At 32.6% G+C, this 16,057-nt stretch overlaps 2 protein-coding genes across 2 annotated transcripts; one reads left to right on the plus strand and one right to left on the minus strand.

Annotated features, from left to right (window-relative positions):
* The first annotated feature begins 9,570 nt into the window (after positions 1–9,570).
* ROPGEF1 (rho guanyl-nucleotide exchange factor 1) lies at positions 9,571–13,032 on the plus strand. The gene is made up of 5 exons (XM_011047178.1): positions 9,571–10,175; positions 10,380–10,496; positions 10,581–11,119; positions 11,414–11,767; positions 12,378–13,032. Exons 1-5 carry the CDS (start codon positions 9,884–9,886, stop codon positions 12,768–12,770), a joined length of 1,695 nt encoding a protein of 564 aa, XP_011045480.1. The 5' UTR covers positions 9,571–9,883; the 3' UTR covers positions 12,771–13,032.
* Positions 13,033–13,163: 131 nt separating this feature from the next.
* LOC105140385 (F-box protein SKIP23-like) lies at positions 13,164–16,057 on the minus strand. The gene is made up of 2 exons (XM_011047191.1): positions 14,801–16,057; positions 13,164–13,717 (listed from the first exon to the last, which is right to left on the minus strand). The coding sequence occupies exons 1-2, from the start codon at positions 15,986–15,988 to the stop codon at positions 13,673–13,675; spliced, it is 1,233 nt and encodes a 410-aa protein (XP_011045493.1). The 5' UTR covers positions 15,989–16,057; the 3' UTR covers positions 13,164–13,672.

Below are 16,057 nucleotides of genomic sequence, written 5' to 3' on the forward strand. Positions count from 1 at the left end.
TTTTTAAATTATTTTTTTAGTGTTTTTTATTTTTTATGTTTCAATTTAAAAAATAAATTTTAATAAATAAAAAATATTATTTTTAATGTTTTTTAAAGTTAAAAAATACTTTAAAAAACAATAATTACTATATTTAAAAAAAATCCTAGTACAGTGTACAAAATAACTGAATAATAAGTGAGTTGGTTAAAAAATCAATTGTTTGAAGTGCCTCAAAAAAAAATTTAAAAAAAAAAAGAAAAACAGTTCGATTGATATTTTTATATAAACAGAATAGAATCAACGAAGACTCGCCTCTACAAGTTATGCCATGTAAATAGAAAGCTGCAACATAGAGTGTGGTTATTTTCTAGGCAGTTTTTGTAAAAGCTGCAACATAGAGTGTGGTTATTTTTTAGGCAGTTTTTGTAATTATAATTTTTTTAAAAATAAATTTTAAAAAATATATTTAAGTGTGGTTAGTTGGATTTAGGTATGTATTTGATAAAAAATATGATTAAGATTTATATATAGTAAAAAACTTATATAAAATATTTGGTTATAGTTGCAATTATAATTTTTTAAAAAATAAATTTAAAAAAATATATTTAAGTGTGGTTAGTTGAATTTAGGTACGTATTTGATAAAAAAATATGATTAAGATTTATATATAGTAAAAAGTTTATATAAAATATTTGGTTATAGTTGCTTTTCAAGGGTATTTTATTTAGAAATATATTAAAATATTTTTTATTTTAAAAAAATTATTTTTGATATTTGTGCATCAAAATGATATAAAAATATCAAAAAAATTAATTTGAAGTAAAAAAAAATTAAAAAAAAAATAAATTTTAAAAAAGTATTTTTGAAACACAAAAACAAACAGAATTTTACAAACTCAATTAAAAAAATATATAAAAAATAGTTTACAAAAACTATATTTCAAACTCAATTTTTTAATGAATTCCATAGTATAAAATGTAATTTAATGTATTACTAAACACCTAATTATATTTTATACCACAAACATAAATACAAGTGCAAAATAAATACACCCTCAAAAGGGTTAGATAAAAATTATTGGCGACTCGACCAATTTCGGTACATCAAGTTTATTATATGAGAATTTATTAAATATCCTGTAATTTAGCTAAAACGACAAGTTATCATATGAGTAGGGTCGGGCTCTTCTATAAAAACTTAGGATGAGCCAAGTTAATCAATACAAAAAAAAATACATGCATGAAAATAATGCATTAAATTTGGTTGAGCACTTTAACCTTTTTTTATTAAAATTTAAATTTTTAAAATTATTTTTTAAAATTTTAAATTATTTTAATATTAGAGTATTAATATTTTTTAAAATTTTAAATTATTTTAATACTAGAGTATTAAAAAATAATTTAAAAAATATAAAATATAATTTAAATATATTTTTAAATAAAAAATACTTTTTAAAAAAACAACTAGCAGACTCTCATATCCAGATTCTAAAACTAATTTATTCCTACCAACCCTAAGCATGATACCATTGGCCACACATGACAATAGTGTTCATCCTCTTTCAAGTTTCAACTACCTTTTAACAACTGATTTTTACCTATAACAGCTAAATAAAATATAAATCAATCTGACAGAGCAAGAAAGAGAGGAGAGAGTATCAAGAAAGCAATGATGCGCTGTATTGATGTGCTCTATTAATATATTAAATGTAATTATAAAGGGTAGATTAACTGATTAGTTGTAGGTTTATATAATTATTAATTTCAAAATTTATAAAATTAATTAAGATATATATAGGTATATATATATATATATTAAATGTACGTTTAATGGTCCAGTAAATAATACGGGGGTGGTATCCGTACTGTAAAACGGCAGGCAGACATCGAAAAAAATAAAGGGCGAGGGGACCAGATACCACTGTCTGTCTCTCATCATTTGGAATATGCTGTAAATCCAAGCCATGTAATAAATGCACAAATTCCACTCGAAGGAATTGTGAACGTACGAACAACTGGTGATTGAAACCATGGCTGTGAGGCTGGCCTGAGCTTGCCCTGGAGATGACTGGTTAATTAATTTAATTATTTCTGTTAAGACAACCTGAGCTTGCCCACGAACAACAGTCGAGTTAGTTGAATTTCATCGTATTAATATTTTTTTAATTCAACTAAAAACTTGAATCAGACAAACTTAGCAATTATCACGTGGAATATATATTTATTGTTTTCAAGAGTGAAATGGAATTGAAGAGATTGGTGATCAGTGAAGACAATATTTCTTGAGAAAAAATCACAGATCTGGAACAGCATTATCATCAGTGCATGTAATTTTACGTTTGCGTGGATGAAATGGAACTGGAGACGTTGAAGATCAAGGAAAAGAGATAAGAGAGCACACAGTTGGTATATACATGAGAAAGGATAAGAACGATCCTTTCATTTTCAAATGTTTTAATCCACTCAAATGGAGAGTAGAGAAAAGGAAGATATGAACTGGGCAGGTTTCATCTCGCGTGTTTCCTTTCCTTTATTGTCTGTTCATCATTTGAACACCAGCATGAAAGAATTATTGTACAAGAAATCTGATACTCCCCAGAACAATTTAGTCTGGTTAGTTTTCAAGAGACGACTGGGATTGTTGTCTCAATTGTAGACAAACAAGATTGTTTTAATTTCTGTCCTTATCTTCCCAATCACTCACTCCTACCTAATTCGTCCCCTGCTAGCATTTTTTCTCGTTTGAAGAAGAGGACTATATATATATTCTCCTTTAAACATGGCAGCATCCAAAACTGTTCATCTTAATCCAGATGCAGCCCCATACGATCTGGTGACTTGGTGCAAGGATACAATCATGCTATTAAAGGGGAAAAAACCACCATAACTCCGCGCAATTTTAATTCCCGGCCAATTCAATCATTGTTCCGGGTTAGGTTTCCAAAAAATAAGGGGGAAGTCAAGCCAGTTAAATTTGGTATGATCCAGTAAATTAACTTGAAATGTAATCCAAACTCAGTTATTTTTTAAAAATTTTAAATAAATAAAACTAATTAAATTTAATATAATCCGATAAATTAACCTGTAATGCAGTCAAAACTCAATTAATTTTTTTTAAATTAAACTAATATTATTTTAAGTTTGTATTATTTTGTTTTAATTAATCTCAATTAACTCTTTTAGAGCACGGTAGTTAATATAATAGCAGGTTGTTTTATATGTATGTTTATTTAAAAATATATTAAAATAATATTTTTTATGTTTTAGAACTTATTTTTATTTTAACACCTTAAAATAATATGAAAACATAAAAAAATAATTTAAAATTAATAAAAAATTAAAATACTTTTAAAATAAATAACAAATAATTTTTTAATCTTTATTATAGAATTTAAGATGGGTGACACATCTAATCTTCAATAACTTTGAAAAAATAAATAGCAGAAAATCAAGCACACAGTGACCATGTTAATGACATCGTAAAGGTTGCCCGTGCATGTGAATCAACAAGATCACTTGTACTATCCCTTAATTGTTGCTGGGATTGGGACTTTTTATAATCTCATGTGCTCAGAGGGTATCATTAACTCCGAACTTCGAAGTCATTAACTCATGAATCATCGAATTAAAAATTACACATGGCAACCACTCCATGTCCCCACGAGACCAAACCATCTTCTTTAATCATTATGGTCCCCGTGGACTGCAGTAAACAAGCAGCTACAGGATATAACCATGCTCAACAAGCACAGGCAATACTTTTCTCTTCTTCCTGGTAAAAAACAAACGGTCCCTTCACGCCATCTACTTTATGGGCTCGTCCACAATTCCAACATAAGGGAACCTGACAAGCCGACCTATTGTTCTGTTTCCATCTGTAGGTTTGTTACCTATATGGTACTAGGCTGGTCCCCACTACAGATCAAAAGGCTGTATCAACTTTACATTACGTATTTACAGCCGGGGCCTACAACCTGTGTCAACGGCCCAGATTTAATTCGACGCCACTTCTACCTAATGCCTATATTTTATGATATCAAGGGCCCGGATTCAATTTCATCGAAATAACCATAGTTGCGGTGCCTGTCCGAGGCTGAGCATATAAAGAATATAAAGTTTTTATATCATGGAAGTCAATTTGAGTTTTTTTTTGTTTTTAATTTGAAATTGTTAAGTTTAATTAGCTCTCCTAGTTAAATTATATAAATTTGATCGGGTTAGTATTACCATAACTTAAAATTTGATCTAAACCAAATTATACCAAAATGAGCCTTTAGATCAATTCAAATGAAATACTAAATGCTCTTATTTTGATTTTATCATTACATTCAAGTAAAAGGAAAGTTACAGAAAGGAATTTATTGCAAATACAAAAATTTATAAATTAATGAGATTTTTCAAAAAGAAAAACACATTAATTCGTATGGGAAAAGGCCGGTTTAAATTTCATTGCACGAAAAACTTAGCCTGAATACGTATAAGGTAGTCAACCAGGTGAAAAAACATTAATTAGATCCCATATCTTCACCAATGCCCATCAGTCTATCTCCGTGGTCTAGATTGAGTTCAATGGTGATTGAAATGACACGAGCGTTGTAAGAAATAAAAGGATATAGTTTATAAATGTCATCAAATCACAATCATCTGATTAGCGATCTTAATGACGTGTAACAAACCTGCTTCGAAAAGATCAGCACGTGAATACATAGTAAAATCATAATTAATTATTCAACCACTTGACAAAAAACCCCATGATAAAAAAATGTACGATCCAATAACAGAGTTCTGCATATCTTGGGCATCAGATCCGGTGTGACAAATATATGAATGATAATGAATATCTATATGTTAAATTTATTAATATTTATATTCTATATATTAAAATATTGAATATATATATTTGTGTGTGTTATAAGCGTATGTTTTATATCAATATTGGAATATATATATATATATATATATGTGTGTGTGTGTCTGTCGTGTTATATTAAAAAAATTAAATATTTCATAAATATATTTATATCATATAATTATATATTTCATGTTAAATTTGGTAATGTTTCATCAGATTTAACCATATCTATACTCTAGCAATTATCTATAATTTCTAGTAAAACTAAAATGAGCTGTTTTTGACTTAAACGCGCACTCGATCAGAGATCACAGCTCCATCATAGGAGAGGAAATGCGTAACATGGGATTGATTTGTAAGTGACTACATGTAATCAAATCCACAGCTAATACCTCTTCTCCACACAATGTCAGGCTTTTAGCCGCTTGGAGATTCTATCTGATACTCCCCGTCACTTGGTGAGATCAAGACCGTCGATTTAACAGATTCCATGTGATCAAAACTGGTCACTACCTTGTGAGATCATCAAGTCTCGTTTGTCTTTTGTAAAATGTAATTGTGTGAATTTTGATAAATAAAAAAAAAACTTCCTTTTAATATTTTAAAAAAAACAAGAAAACACGAACTACATTCTAATAAAAAAGACGCCATGATGCCATCTGATCATTTAATGAGCATAAAGCTGGAATCACGAGGAGGGTATTTGGATTAGAAGATTCCCATTACATCCATCCAGGTATTTTAGCCTCAAAAGTTGTCACGGTTGAGGGACCTGATCATGGCAGGTTCAGTAATTGGAGGGTCCAGCTCTAATTTTCCCCTTTTAAAATCGATTAAGCATTTTTTTTAAACAAATTAAATGAATTATTTATTTTAAAGAACGTGTAAATTAACGATTAGATTTTAATTTATTATTTAAAAATTATTAATTTAAGTTTTATAAATTTTAAAGATTAATAAAAAATTATTGAATTATTAATTTTAAAATATATAAAATCAATTAAAATACATATATAAAATAAGATAGTTTGAAACCTAGTCAATAAAAAAAATTTAACAAATTGTGCACAAAAAAATGAAATTAAAATAATAAGCAATAAGTAGCCTAATCGAACGCTTTGGAATACGAGTCCAGCGCTCATTAACTGGGTCCGCTTGCTTTGTATCTTTGTCCCGCCAAAAAAAAAATGGACCGCCGTTATACTCGTTTGCACGTTATCGGCTATTCCCTCCATTACCAGCGAAATCATTGGCTTGGGTTCCACATTTCACCGTTAAATCCTACCTCCACATCATCGTTTCCATTGGTTTGACTGCAAACATCCACCGTGGCAATTAATTAATCTAATTGACCAATCAGGTAAAACATTAAAGGAAGAACACATCCACGAGGCTCTTTTTTTCAAAAAAAAAAAAAGTTTTTTTTTTGAAAACATCATGTGGGATTCACGCCGCAAAATCATTGATGCCTAGTTATAGGGTCATGGGGTCTAGGAAGGGCCTCTCAATATTGTGGTTTGATTCCATCATGAATTTCAACATGTTGCACAATCAATCACCATGATTGTGATCAAAAGCAATTTTGTCTCAGAAATTTCTGTTGAATTTAAATTGATAAATCATTTACTGGGAAAATCACTCATTTTTCATTGATTTTGAATCTAAACGATAATTATAAAAAAAAAAGATTACTTTCTTAGTTATGCACTGATTGAAATGCCAGTCATTTGATTAAAACTTGAGATGAAGGTTTAAATTTTGAAACATATCTTGAAACTGCCATGAACGTGCTAATGACAAAAAAAAGACTTATTAGATATTCATGCGATAAGGGAAACTTGTGTTTATGTAAAATAAGGGGAGAATTGCTCTTGTAATTTAATTATTTTTTTCACTATGCTTTTATTTTTAAAAAATACTACAGTTTATCAGTCTAAAATTCAAAGTAAAAATAAATAAATCTACCTTTGTATATAATATAATACAAAAACACTAGTCACATATAATTAGTTACCAAAAATAGATCAATTTCTCTCTGGGTTCTCGTTTCTCCCCTGTCACCAACACAAAACCTCACGCCTCAGCAACACTCAGTTGATCCTTGATAACAGCTATCTAATCATTAAGATAAACATGTAAACTTGAGTTTTTATTTTAGTTTTTTGCACTGTAAAGTGTCTATGTAAATTATAAATTATAAAATGCAATTTTTAATGTATAAAAAAATAAAAATAAAATAGAAAATAACAAAACTATAAAACTGTGAAAATAATTTCTCACAGAGTAAAAGAATAAAATTTTAATGACACGATTACAGCCTACGGGTGCTAGTAAATACCAAGCAGTGACATCATCGTGGAGATCCATGAATATTAAATATCAAAATGCTTGTAATGGTAACACATGTTATGCCTGTAAAATTCCAATTTCTAGTCACTTCAGGGTATTTAGAATTACTTATCAATTACTTTTTAAAATATTTTTATTTATAAATTTATCAGAATAATATTTTTATTTAAAAAAATTATTTTTAAAATCAATACTTTAAAATTATTTAAAAAATAAAAAATAAATTTTTTTCATTTTTTTTTCAAAATATAAAAATAAATAATTTTTTATCGAATACTAGGTTATTGTCCATGTTTTACTAATAATAAAAAAATCATTTAAAAAATTAAAAAAGGAAGAGAATATAAGTTTTAATATTTTTATTTATTTATTAACAAAATTTTAAGTAAGTTTATACTGTAATTAATTAACATGTAATTTATTTTAGATAACATCAAAAGTTTCTTCAACACCGGAAAAAAAATTGTAGAAGAGTTTTCAAAGTGTTTTAACATCAAGAAAAAATATTTATTAAAAAAATATTTTTTTATATATTTAATTAAAAAATTAATAACTATGAACATTAATAAATATAAAAAAAAAGAACTTTCATCGCTAACCAAAAACTATATTTAAAGTTGAAAGATATATACAGGTTAAAATATTTGATTTTATAATATAAAATATGAATATAGTTAGAAATAACAACTTTATTTATTATAATTAATTAATTATTTAACTGATTTCACGATAAAAAAATAAATATTTACATGAAAGTAATAGAATATAATAAAAGAAAAGAGTAATGTATAGGGTTGCATAAAAAAGGACCACCGATGTCACATATAAAAAAAACATTGTAATATTCGCCGAAAACCAAGTAAAAAATTAAACAACACTCAATTAAAAAATATCACAAGAGTTTTTAAATTAAATTAATTTAATCTAACTTTAATCAAAATTGAATACCCACTCGAGTAGGTATCTCGCGTGTTTATTTTTGTTTTTATTTTTTACAATGAATCTTAATTAAAATTTAAATTAAAATGATAAAGTTAAGAGAGGGTTAGGAATTCTTTTAACAATTGCTTGGGACTGGTTGTCCCGGCACATCAAAACCTACCACACGTAGCGGCTTGCAAGGCAAGGCCTACAAGCCCTAGTGTTCTATCCAGACAGGCGATACGTCTACCAATAATATTATTTTTTTCACTTGAAAATTTATTTTTTATTAAGTTTCATCCAGAACACACGACACATTGTTAAAATATAAAACCAAACTTATCGATTCAAAAAATTCCCAAAATAGTAAAACAATATTAAATAAAATTAGGATTTTATTCTATCTCCCGAACCGATTTGTGTTTTCACACCAGATGAATCTTCAAGAACACTTTAACGAGACCCTTTTCATTTAACAAGACCCGATAATACTAATATCTATCCTTTTCTTGTCATGAAAAAGAGGTCAAATAGAAATCGCCTTTTCATTTATTATTTTTAAATGAATTTCTATTTTTTTCACTTAATCTAGGAAATTAAATGCTGAAAAAATATATTTTGGGATCGAATTAAAATTATAAAAATTACAAATATCATGAAAGAATAAAAAGTGGGTGGACTAAATAAGATTGACCATGATTTTTTTATTTTTTATTTTTTTACGCTTTGGTTCTATTTTGTTGGGTTTTTTTTCTTTCTCAAATAAATTATAACAAATCAGATAATAATTTGATCCTAAAAGTGTGTAGTTGAAAAGAAAAACCTGTAATGCAGTAGTCTTTTAATATCTCCAAAAATGCTTAAATTACTCCTTAATTCCCGCTTATATAATTTGCAAAGTGTTTTATATTCATAGTAAACATTTTTTTTCCACAACAACAAGTTGATCATAATCTATCAAATATAATTCAAATTATTTATTCTAAAATTAAATTAAAATCTAGATTTATTATAACTAGATGAGAAAAATCCCAGCTATTTTTCACCATGTTCTATGCGTTAAAATCATTTTTTTCTATTTAAGTTTCGATCATTCGATTTAGTCATCCAATTAAGCAAGGGAGACAATGCATTCATGAAAATTATAATTTTTAAACCCAGTTTTACATAAATTGTTTTAAAAAATATATATACAGTCAAACTGGGTTAGTCCCATAAGATAGATCAGTCAAACCTCATTGAATCAACTTCGATTTATTTTTCAAAAAACAAATACCATTTTAATAAAAACAAATAACTCATTAATTAATGAGTCGATACGGCAATCTAAATCATATTCAGGTCGATCTCCGACCGTACTTGATAACATGAAAAAAAAAAACCCAATGGGATTTAATAATTAATTTAAAAGTAAAATATGGTGGTCCCACATAAAGGAAGGCGTGTCTGGTGCTAAACCCTCCTGTTACGGAAAGACGAAAAAACTAAGCTGTAGCTGTAGCAAGCGAACGTCCGTCTCCGTCTCTCTTCCTCTCTCGCCTCATCAACAGCAAAGAGCAAACTACCCTTCACTAGACAATCCTTCAGCCACTGATTATATAAATAAAAAAGAAAGTACTCTGAAAAAGCTCCAAACACGAGCACCATTCTTTCCAGAGAGAGAAACACACTTACTACACTCACATTCCCAGCCAACCAGCTACGTTGACGGTACAATGAGGAGAAGCAGTTAAGATCTTGATTCATGACCGTCTAATCTTGTTTAATTTTTTTCATCAAGATGGGGAGTGTGTCTTCTGATGATGACGGTGGTGGTAGCGAGAGGTGCGGGAGCTATAGTTTGAGTGCCGACGTCAGCGAGTCGGAGAGCTGTACTAGTTCGAGTAATTTCTCGTGTCGGCGAGGGCTTGGTCGTGATGGTGGTGGTGCTTCGAGTTCGATGACGTCATCTCCGTGTCCGGTGGCTGGAGGTTTCTGTTTTCCGGCGCCAGTTATGGTTCCTGTTATTGGTGGTAAAGATGTGGTGGTCTGGGGCTCTAAGAATGAGAAACGAAGGGAGACTGATTTGTCTGGTAAATATATATATATATATGTATATATTTTATTTTTTTTCATTTTAGTGGATTTTAATTTCTATGATTTTCTAGTTACTATTTTTTAATCATTTTTTCAAAGAAGCAAAAAAATTGATTCTGAGATTTATTTGTTGTAAATTTCTTTACATTATTCAAATTTATTATCACTAATTTTGGATTTTTTCATGAACATTTTCATAGAGGTTGAGATGATGAAAGAAAGATTTGCTAAGCTTCTACTAGGAGAGGACATGTCTGGTGGTGGTAAAGGAGTCTGTACTGCACTTGCCATCTCAAATGCCATCACAAATCTCTCTGGTCTGTATTTTCATTGGCTGTATTAGTGTTTTTAATGTGTGGTGCCCATATGGATTTGAGTTCAATCTTGGGTTGTAATTGCAGCGACTGTTTTTGGCGAGCTGTGGAGGTTAGAGCCATTGTCGCCGCAGAAGAAGTCGATGTGGAAAAGGGAAATGGAATGGCTGTTATGTGTGAGTGATTCGATTGTTGAGCTTGTACCTTCGATGCAGCAATTTCCTGGTGGGGGAACATATGAGGTTATGGCAACTAGACCACGCTCGGATTTATATGTGAATCTGCCCGCGCTCAAGAAGCTTGATGCTATGTTGATTAGTATGCTTGACGGGTTTTGTGAAACGGAGTTTTGGTATGTTGATCGGGGGATAGTTGTGGCTGATGGTGGTGATTGTGATGCCTATCCGTCGGGTATTTCTGGCGGGAGGCCTTCTATTAGGCAGGAAGAGAAATGGTGGTTGCCATGTCCAAAAGTGCCACCAAATGGGTTGTCAGATGATGCAAGGAAGAGGTTGCAGCAGTGCAGAGATTGCACCAGTCAGATATTGAAAGCAGCAATGGCTATTAATAGTAGTGTGCTAGTTGAGATGGAAATACCCACTGCTTACATGGAGACCTTGCCCAAGGTAACGTTTTGTGTCTCTTGAAATAACACGTCCTTAGGACTAGTATAATTACCCCCTGCAGCACGTGTCTTGTTTTGCTTCATTCTTTGTCTGCACCATTTTTTACTTGGGAATTTGATTAATTACATTTTGAGGTCCTGTTGTCATATTTGCCTCCTAGCAATAACTTGTATCTTTTTAAACTGAAAGAGTTAATAAATCATGCACCTTGAACTTTTTCTTATTTTAATTTTGCTATTGGGCTTTGGATGCTAAACTCATAATATGCTGTATTTTCTTCTGTGATGCTATCAGAATGGAAAAGCTTGCCTTGGTGATATCATCTACCGCTACATAACCGCTGAGCAGTTCTCACCAGAACGCCTCCTCGATTGCCTTGACCTTTCGACAGAACATCATACTCTGGAAATAGCAAACAGGATCGAGGCAGCGGTGCATGTATGGAAGCAGAAAGATCATAAAAAACATACCCATAACATGAGAATTAAGCACTCATCATGGGGGGGCAAGGTCAAGGGCTTTGTTACGGATTCGCATAAGAACCAGATTTTGGCCCAACGAGCAGAAACTCTCCTACAGAGCTTAAGGCTTCGTTTCCCTGGCCTCCCACAAACAACTTTGGATATGAACAAGATTCAATATAACAAGGTAGTTGCTTCAATTCTTCGTCGGAATCTAGAATTCTAACCTAATACTCCTAATCAGCATCATAAAATAACTTTGCATGCGGTGAATCCCTTTCTAATGAATCCAAAAGTGCTGCAATAACGAATAAATAGTTCAAGAGACAACTATGTTATTGCATTCATCACTCAAATGCATTGTTTAGACCATCCAGACAGGGGCGGGGCTACGTGTAAGAGAACGGGGGCAATCGCCCCCCTTAATTTTATCAAAGAATTCATAATAGTCCCTGATAGTTTAAGGATTTTGAATTACCCCCCTTTTCTAGACATTTTCTCCCCATAGTTTTTGAAGTTTTCCCATTACTCCATAATATATCTACTAAAGAATAATTTACTTAGAATAATTGTACATGAGATTATCATTTTTTATAATACAACTTTGATGTAATAATTTTGTTTAAATCCAATATTACATAATAAAATAATGTTATTTGTGTAATAATACCTATTGAAATGGTATTTTTATTTTTGCCCCTCTTAAATATGAATCCTTGCTCCACCCCTGCATCCAGCAACAGTTCTGCCCATGCTAGACATGCTTTGCGGATTATGAAAGGTTTATTTTCTTGCAGGATGTCGGGCAATCAATTCTCGAAAGCTACTCAAGAGTAATGGAGAGCTTGGCCTTCAACATTATGGCAAGGATAGATGATGTTATTTACGTAGATGATGCAATAAAGCAATGTGCTGTAGCAGAATCGATGTCCCTCTTCAACAGAGGAGGATTAGCAGGTCTTCCCATCCAGAAGAGAATGTCTCCTAGCCCCTTCTCAATCCAACAAAGCCCTTTTGCCTCTCCATTTGCAACGCCTACGTATTGTGCTTCGACTCCAGTGTCTGGAAGTCCAGAGAGGGTGCCATCCTCCCTAAAGAGGGGCAAACCTAAGGAAGCACCTGATCGTAAGTTGGAAAAGCCAGTGTCATCTGACTTTGAGACGGTTTGGACATACCCAGGCAACCTTTAGTTCAAGAAGAGTTTCTGGAGATGCTCCTGAACGAGATTGACTTCGAAGCTCTCACCATCCTGAGTGAGATTAACTGTTATTCTATAAATGCCATCAAGAAAACACATTAATGAGATCTGGATGGATATATAATGGCTGAGGAGCATGTGTAGTTCATATCTCTAGCCTTGTATATTGTTTAGCAATAGATAGATTATGCTCTAAATTTTTGATGTTGTCCCTTTTAAATTAAGCTGCAAGTGAGGGAAAGATCACTTCTATCCATTTCAGGAGAAAATTATGCTCTCTTCTTGAGTAAGCCAATTGGCACACTAGAAAGAGATTGCCTGCATTTTCAGCGTTGACTAATTGGATTTGGGCATGTACAAAATCCAACTCAGTAGAGTTAACTTGCTGAAGATTAATTATAATAATAATAATAACGAAAATAAAAAGAAGGGTAGTCAACAGCACTCGTTTACAGAAAACAAAAACGATTAGTTCTGAATCCAGCGTCATTTGGATCTTTCTACTCAAGGCAATAAATGGAAACTACAGGAGCGCTCCCGCAAACAACCAGCTTCGCACCCTCCACGATCTGATTGCAATGGGTTACCACTCAAATTAATCAGGCAACCTTTTGGTGAGGAGATTTCATCCACTTGCTAGACTGAACAAAAGCTATTGCCTAGCTCTCAACTAACATAAGATAGAAGGCTCAAATGTCTTAAACATTTTGGTATTCACAGAGAACGTGAAAGCTATAACTGAGTAAACTTCTCAAATATCACTGGAAACTTCAGCTCATCGCTTCACCTCTAAACCTCCTCGAGTCATCAAGTAAGTACATTAATGGACAGGTATACAAGCACCAAGCTCTGCCGATATTTTATCAGAGTGGCCATGAAAAGGACAAGTATTATTCACTTCTCTATCAACAGCTCTTCCAGTTGGTTTTGATTCTGCACCTGTTTTATTGACCATATCAGCAAAGAACAAGTCATTATACAGAAAAAGAAAAAACGAAGCGGAATAATGTTTTTAAATAACAAATGAACGTGATATCAGATACAAGGGCAGATGTACTAATGAATGATGATTGCACTAAAGCTAAATAATAGCATCCATCCCACTTAAATTTGACGGTCACATTGCAAGGCATATGTTCGTACAGTCCAGCAGGAAAGATTAGCCACTTGAAATTACAATCAACAATTAATTAACTGATTAGATTAAGAAAACAGTGAGATATGAAAGTCCTGTTACCAACTATCAAAGCAACTGAAAGTCTGTTTTTTGGCAACAATGTTCAAGCATTCACAAAATAGCCAAAAAACTGGAAGGGCACAGGGTAAGGAGGAAGGAAGGATTTCCATGTAAAGTAGAACCTTGAAGTAAAACATTTCCAACAGAATCCAAAGTCAGTTCATAGTGTTGCCTTGATATTATGTAATTTGACAACTCTCTTTGGAAATGCTCAATTACAGAAGTTGATAGGTGACCCCTGCTCTCTCACTCAAAAAGGGCATATAACTGACAGTCTTGCCTTGTCGCCGCTCACATTTAAGGTTGAAAAAGAAAACCAGAAGGATCTGTCCTGAGCCTCTTGACACAATGGGGGGATGTAAGTTGATGATGCAAATGCATAGGAAGGCAGATCGGGGCATAGTTTCCATTATTCCTCACAAATATATTAACTGGTCTAGCCAGAATCTAGCCTTCTAGAGATCATCTCAGAAAAGGCATCACTAAATGCCTCACCTAGAAAGGGTTCCCCTCCCACCCAATGCATCCATACCTATTTCAGCACAACATTGCCAGTTTACTTATCACGGATCAACTATAACCTGTGATTCCAAGGGCCATTTGGATACACAACTATCAAGACATGAAGCTGAAAAACACATCCAAACTGCAAGCCGAATAAGTTGAGAAATCTACAGAGTAAATATCAAAAATCCAGGCAGGATAAACTAGCACAGAAAAATAAAATTGAAATTTCATGAAAACAATTACACCGTGGGAACAAAAAAAAAAAGGTGAACACTTACTTCCAATGAAGTTGAAGCAACCCAATCAGGAGGTGGCCAGAACATCTTGGAGTAATCAGGAAAATTCCTTAAAGGTCCTATACAACCACTCTCCAATTCAAACACACCTATATCACGACCAATCATTGATCCATCATCTCCTTCCTCTCTCGAATAAAAGAAATTATCCTCAAAAAATATACAATTGCCCTTGCAACCAGAAAGCTCAGAAGCCGATGCAGAAAACGTGGAATCATCACCTAGAAACAACACTCGATCTTCCAAATTCTTCACCTCGATCCAACTCTTCCCCGCTTCATTCAACTTAAAAACCTTAAACCGAACCGTCCTCTCACTCATATACTGAACAAGATCCTGCACAACATCGCTGCCAATGCTCAACCCTTCATCAGTATCAATACTCAAATACATATCAACCAGCAACAAATCCCCCTTCGACTCAACCAAATATTTCTTGTCCCCACCAAAAACGGGATCCCCAGCCAAACCCAAATCTGTATCCAACGCAACAACCACAGTCCTGCCGGTATTATCCACGGCATAAAACATCCCTTTAAAAACAATAACATCATCGAAAGGCGATGGCATTTCATTAATAATAGTCCATCTCTTATCACCACTCTTAAACATAGCCAACTTCCCAGAAACATGAATTGTTAACAAAACAAACTCGGTTTCGCAATTTAACCAAATCATTACAACTTTCTCCATATATAAATTACCAGCATCAGTAAAACTCGACGAATTGGGCTTGTAACTAACATGATGCAGAACATATTCATGACCCAATTCACGAATTCTCAAATTCATTAAATCTAAAACACGAGGAAGACTATTAGGCAAAGAAGTTGACCTGCACCGTGATAAAGGATCAAACAAGTGTTTTTTACCAGGCACATCTTCTTCGATTTTGACAAGCCAGCCTTGTGGGTCTGTCTGGCTATGGGAATTCGGCAACCCAACGAGGAATATACTTCGCTTGAACAGAGAAAACCCAAAAGAGGTGTGAGAGATACCGTCATTTGGGAGGATCTTGAAGGTGTTTGATGATAAACGGGGTGATTTCGGAGGGATTGAGGATCGCCATGAATTGCAGACGGAACGGAAACGGAGGAGGTCTGTGGAGGTGTCTAGGCATTTGGAGATGAGTTCTATGAGATCTTTTGGGAGGTGGGTCCACTCTGCCATGGTGGGTTTTCCTCGAGAAAGTGAGGGAAAATTGGATAAAAAGCAACGTGGCTGGGGTGAGAATTTATA

The sequence above is a fragment of the Populus euphratica genome, unplaced genomic scaffold (genome assembly GCF_000495115.2).
Source record: "Populus euphratica unplaced genomic scaffold, PopEup_1.0 scaffold3.1, whole genome shotgun sequence".
In the NCBI taxonomy this organism is placed as follows: Eukaryota; Viridiplantae; Streptophyta; class Magnoliopsida; order Malpighiales; family Salicaceae; genus Populus; species Populus euphratica.

Excerpts from the sequence above, each read along its gene's own strand:
- ROPGEF1 (XM_011047178.1), top strand. The coding sequence starts at position 9,884 with ATGGGGAGTGTGTCTTCTGATGATGACGGTGGTGGTAGCGAGAGGTGC. Across the intron at positions 10,176-10,379 it reads AAGGGAGACTGATTTGTCTG|AGGTTGAGATGATGAAAGAA; the intron begins GTAAATATATAT and ends ACATTTTCATAG. Across the intron at positions 11,768-12,377 it reads ACAAGATTCAATATAACAAG|GATGTCGGGCAATCAATTCT; the intron begins GTAGTTGCTTCA and ends ATTTTCTTGCAG.
- LOC105140385 (XM_011047191.1), bottom strand. The coding sequence starts at position 15,988 with ATGGCAGAGTGGACCCACCTCCCAAAAGATCTCATAGAACTCATCTCC. Across the intron at positions 13,718-14,800 it reads TTGCTTCAACTTCATTGGAA|GTGCAGAATCAAAACCAACT; the intron begins GTAAGTGTTCAC and ends TCAATAAAACAG.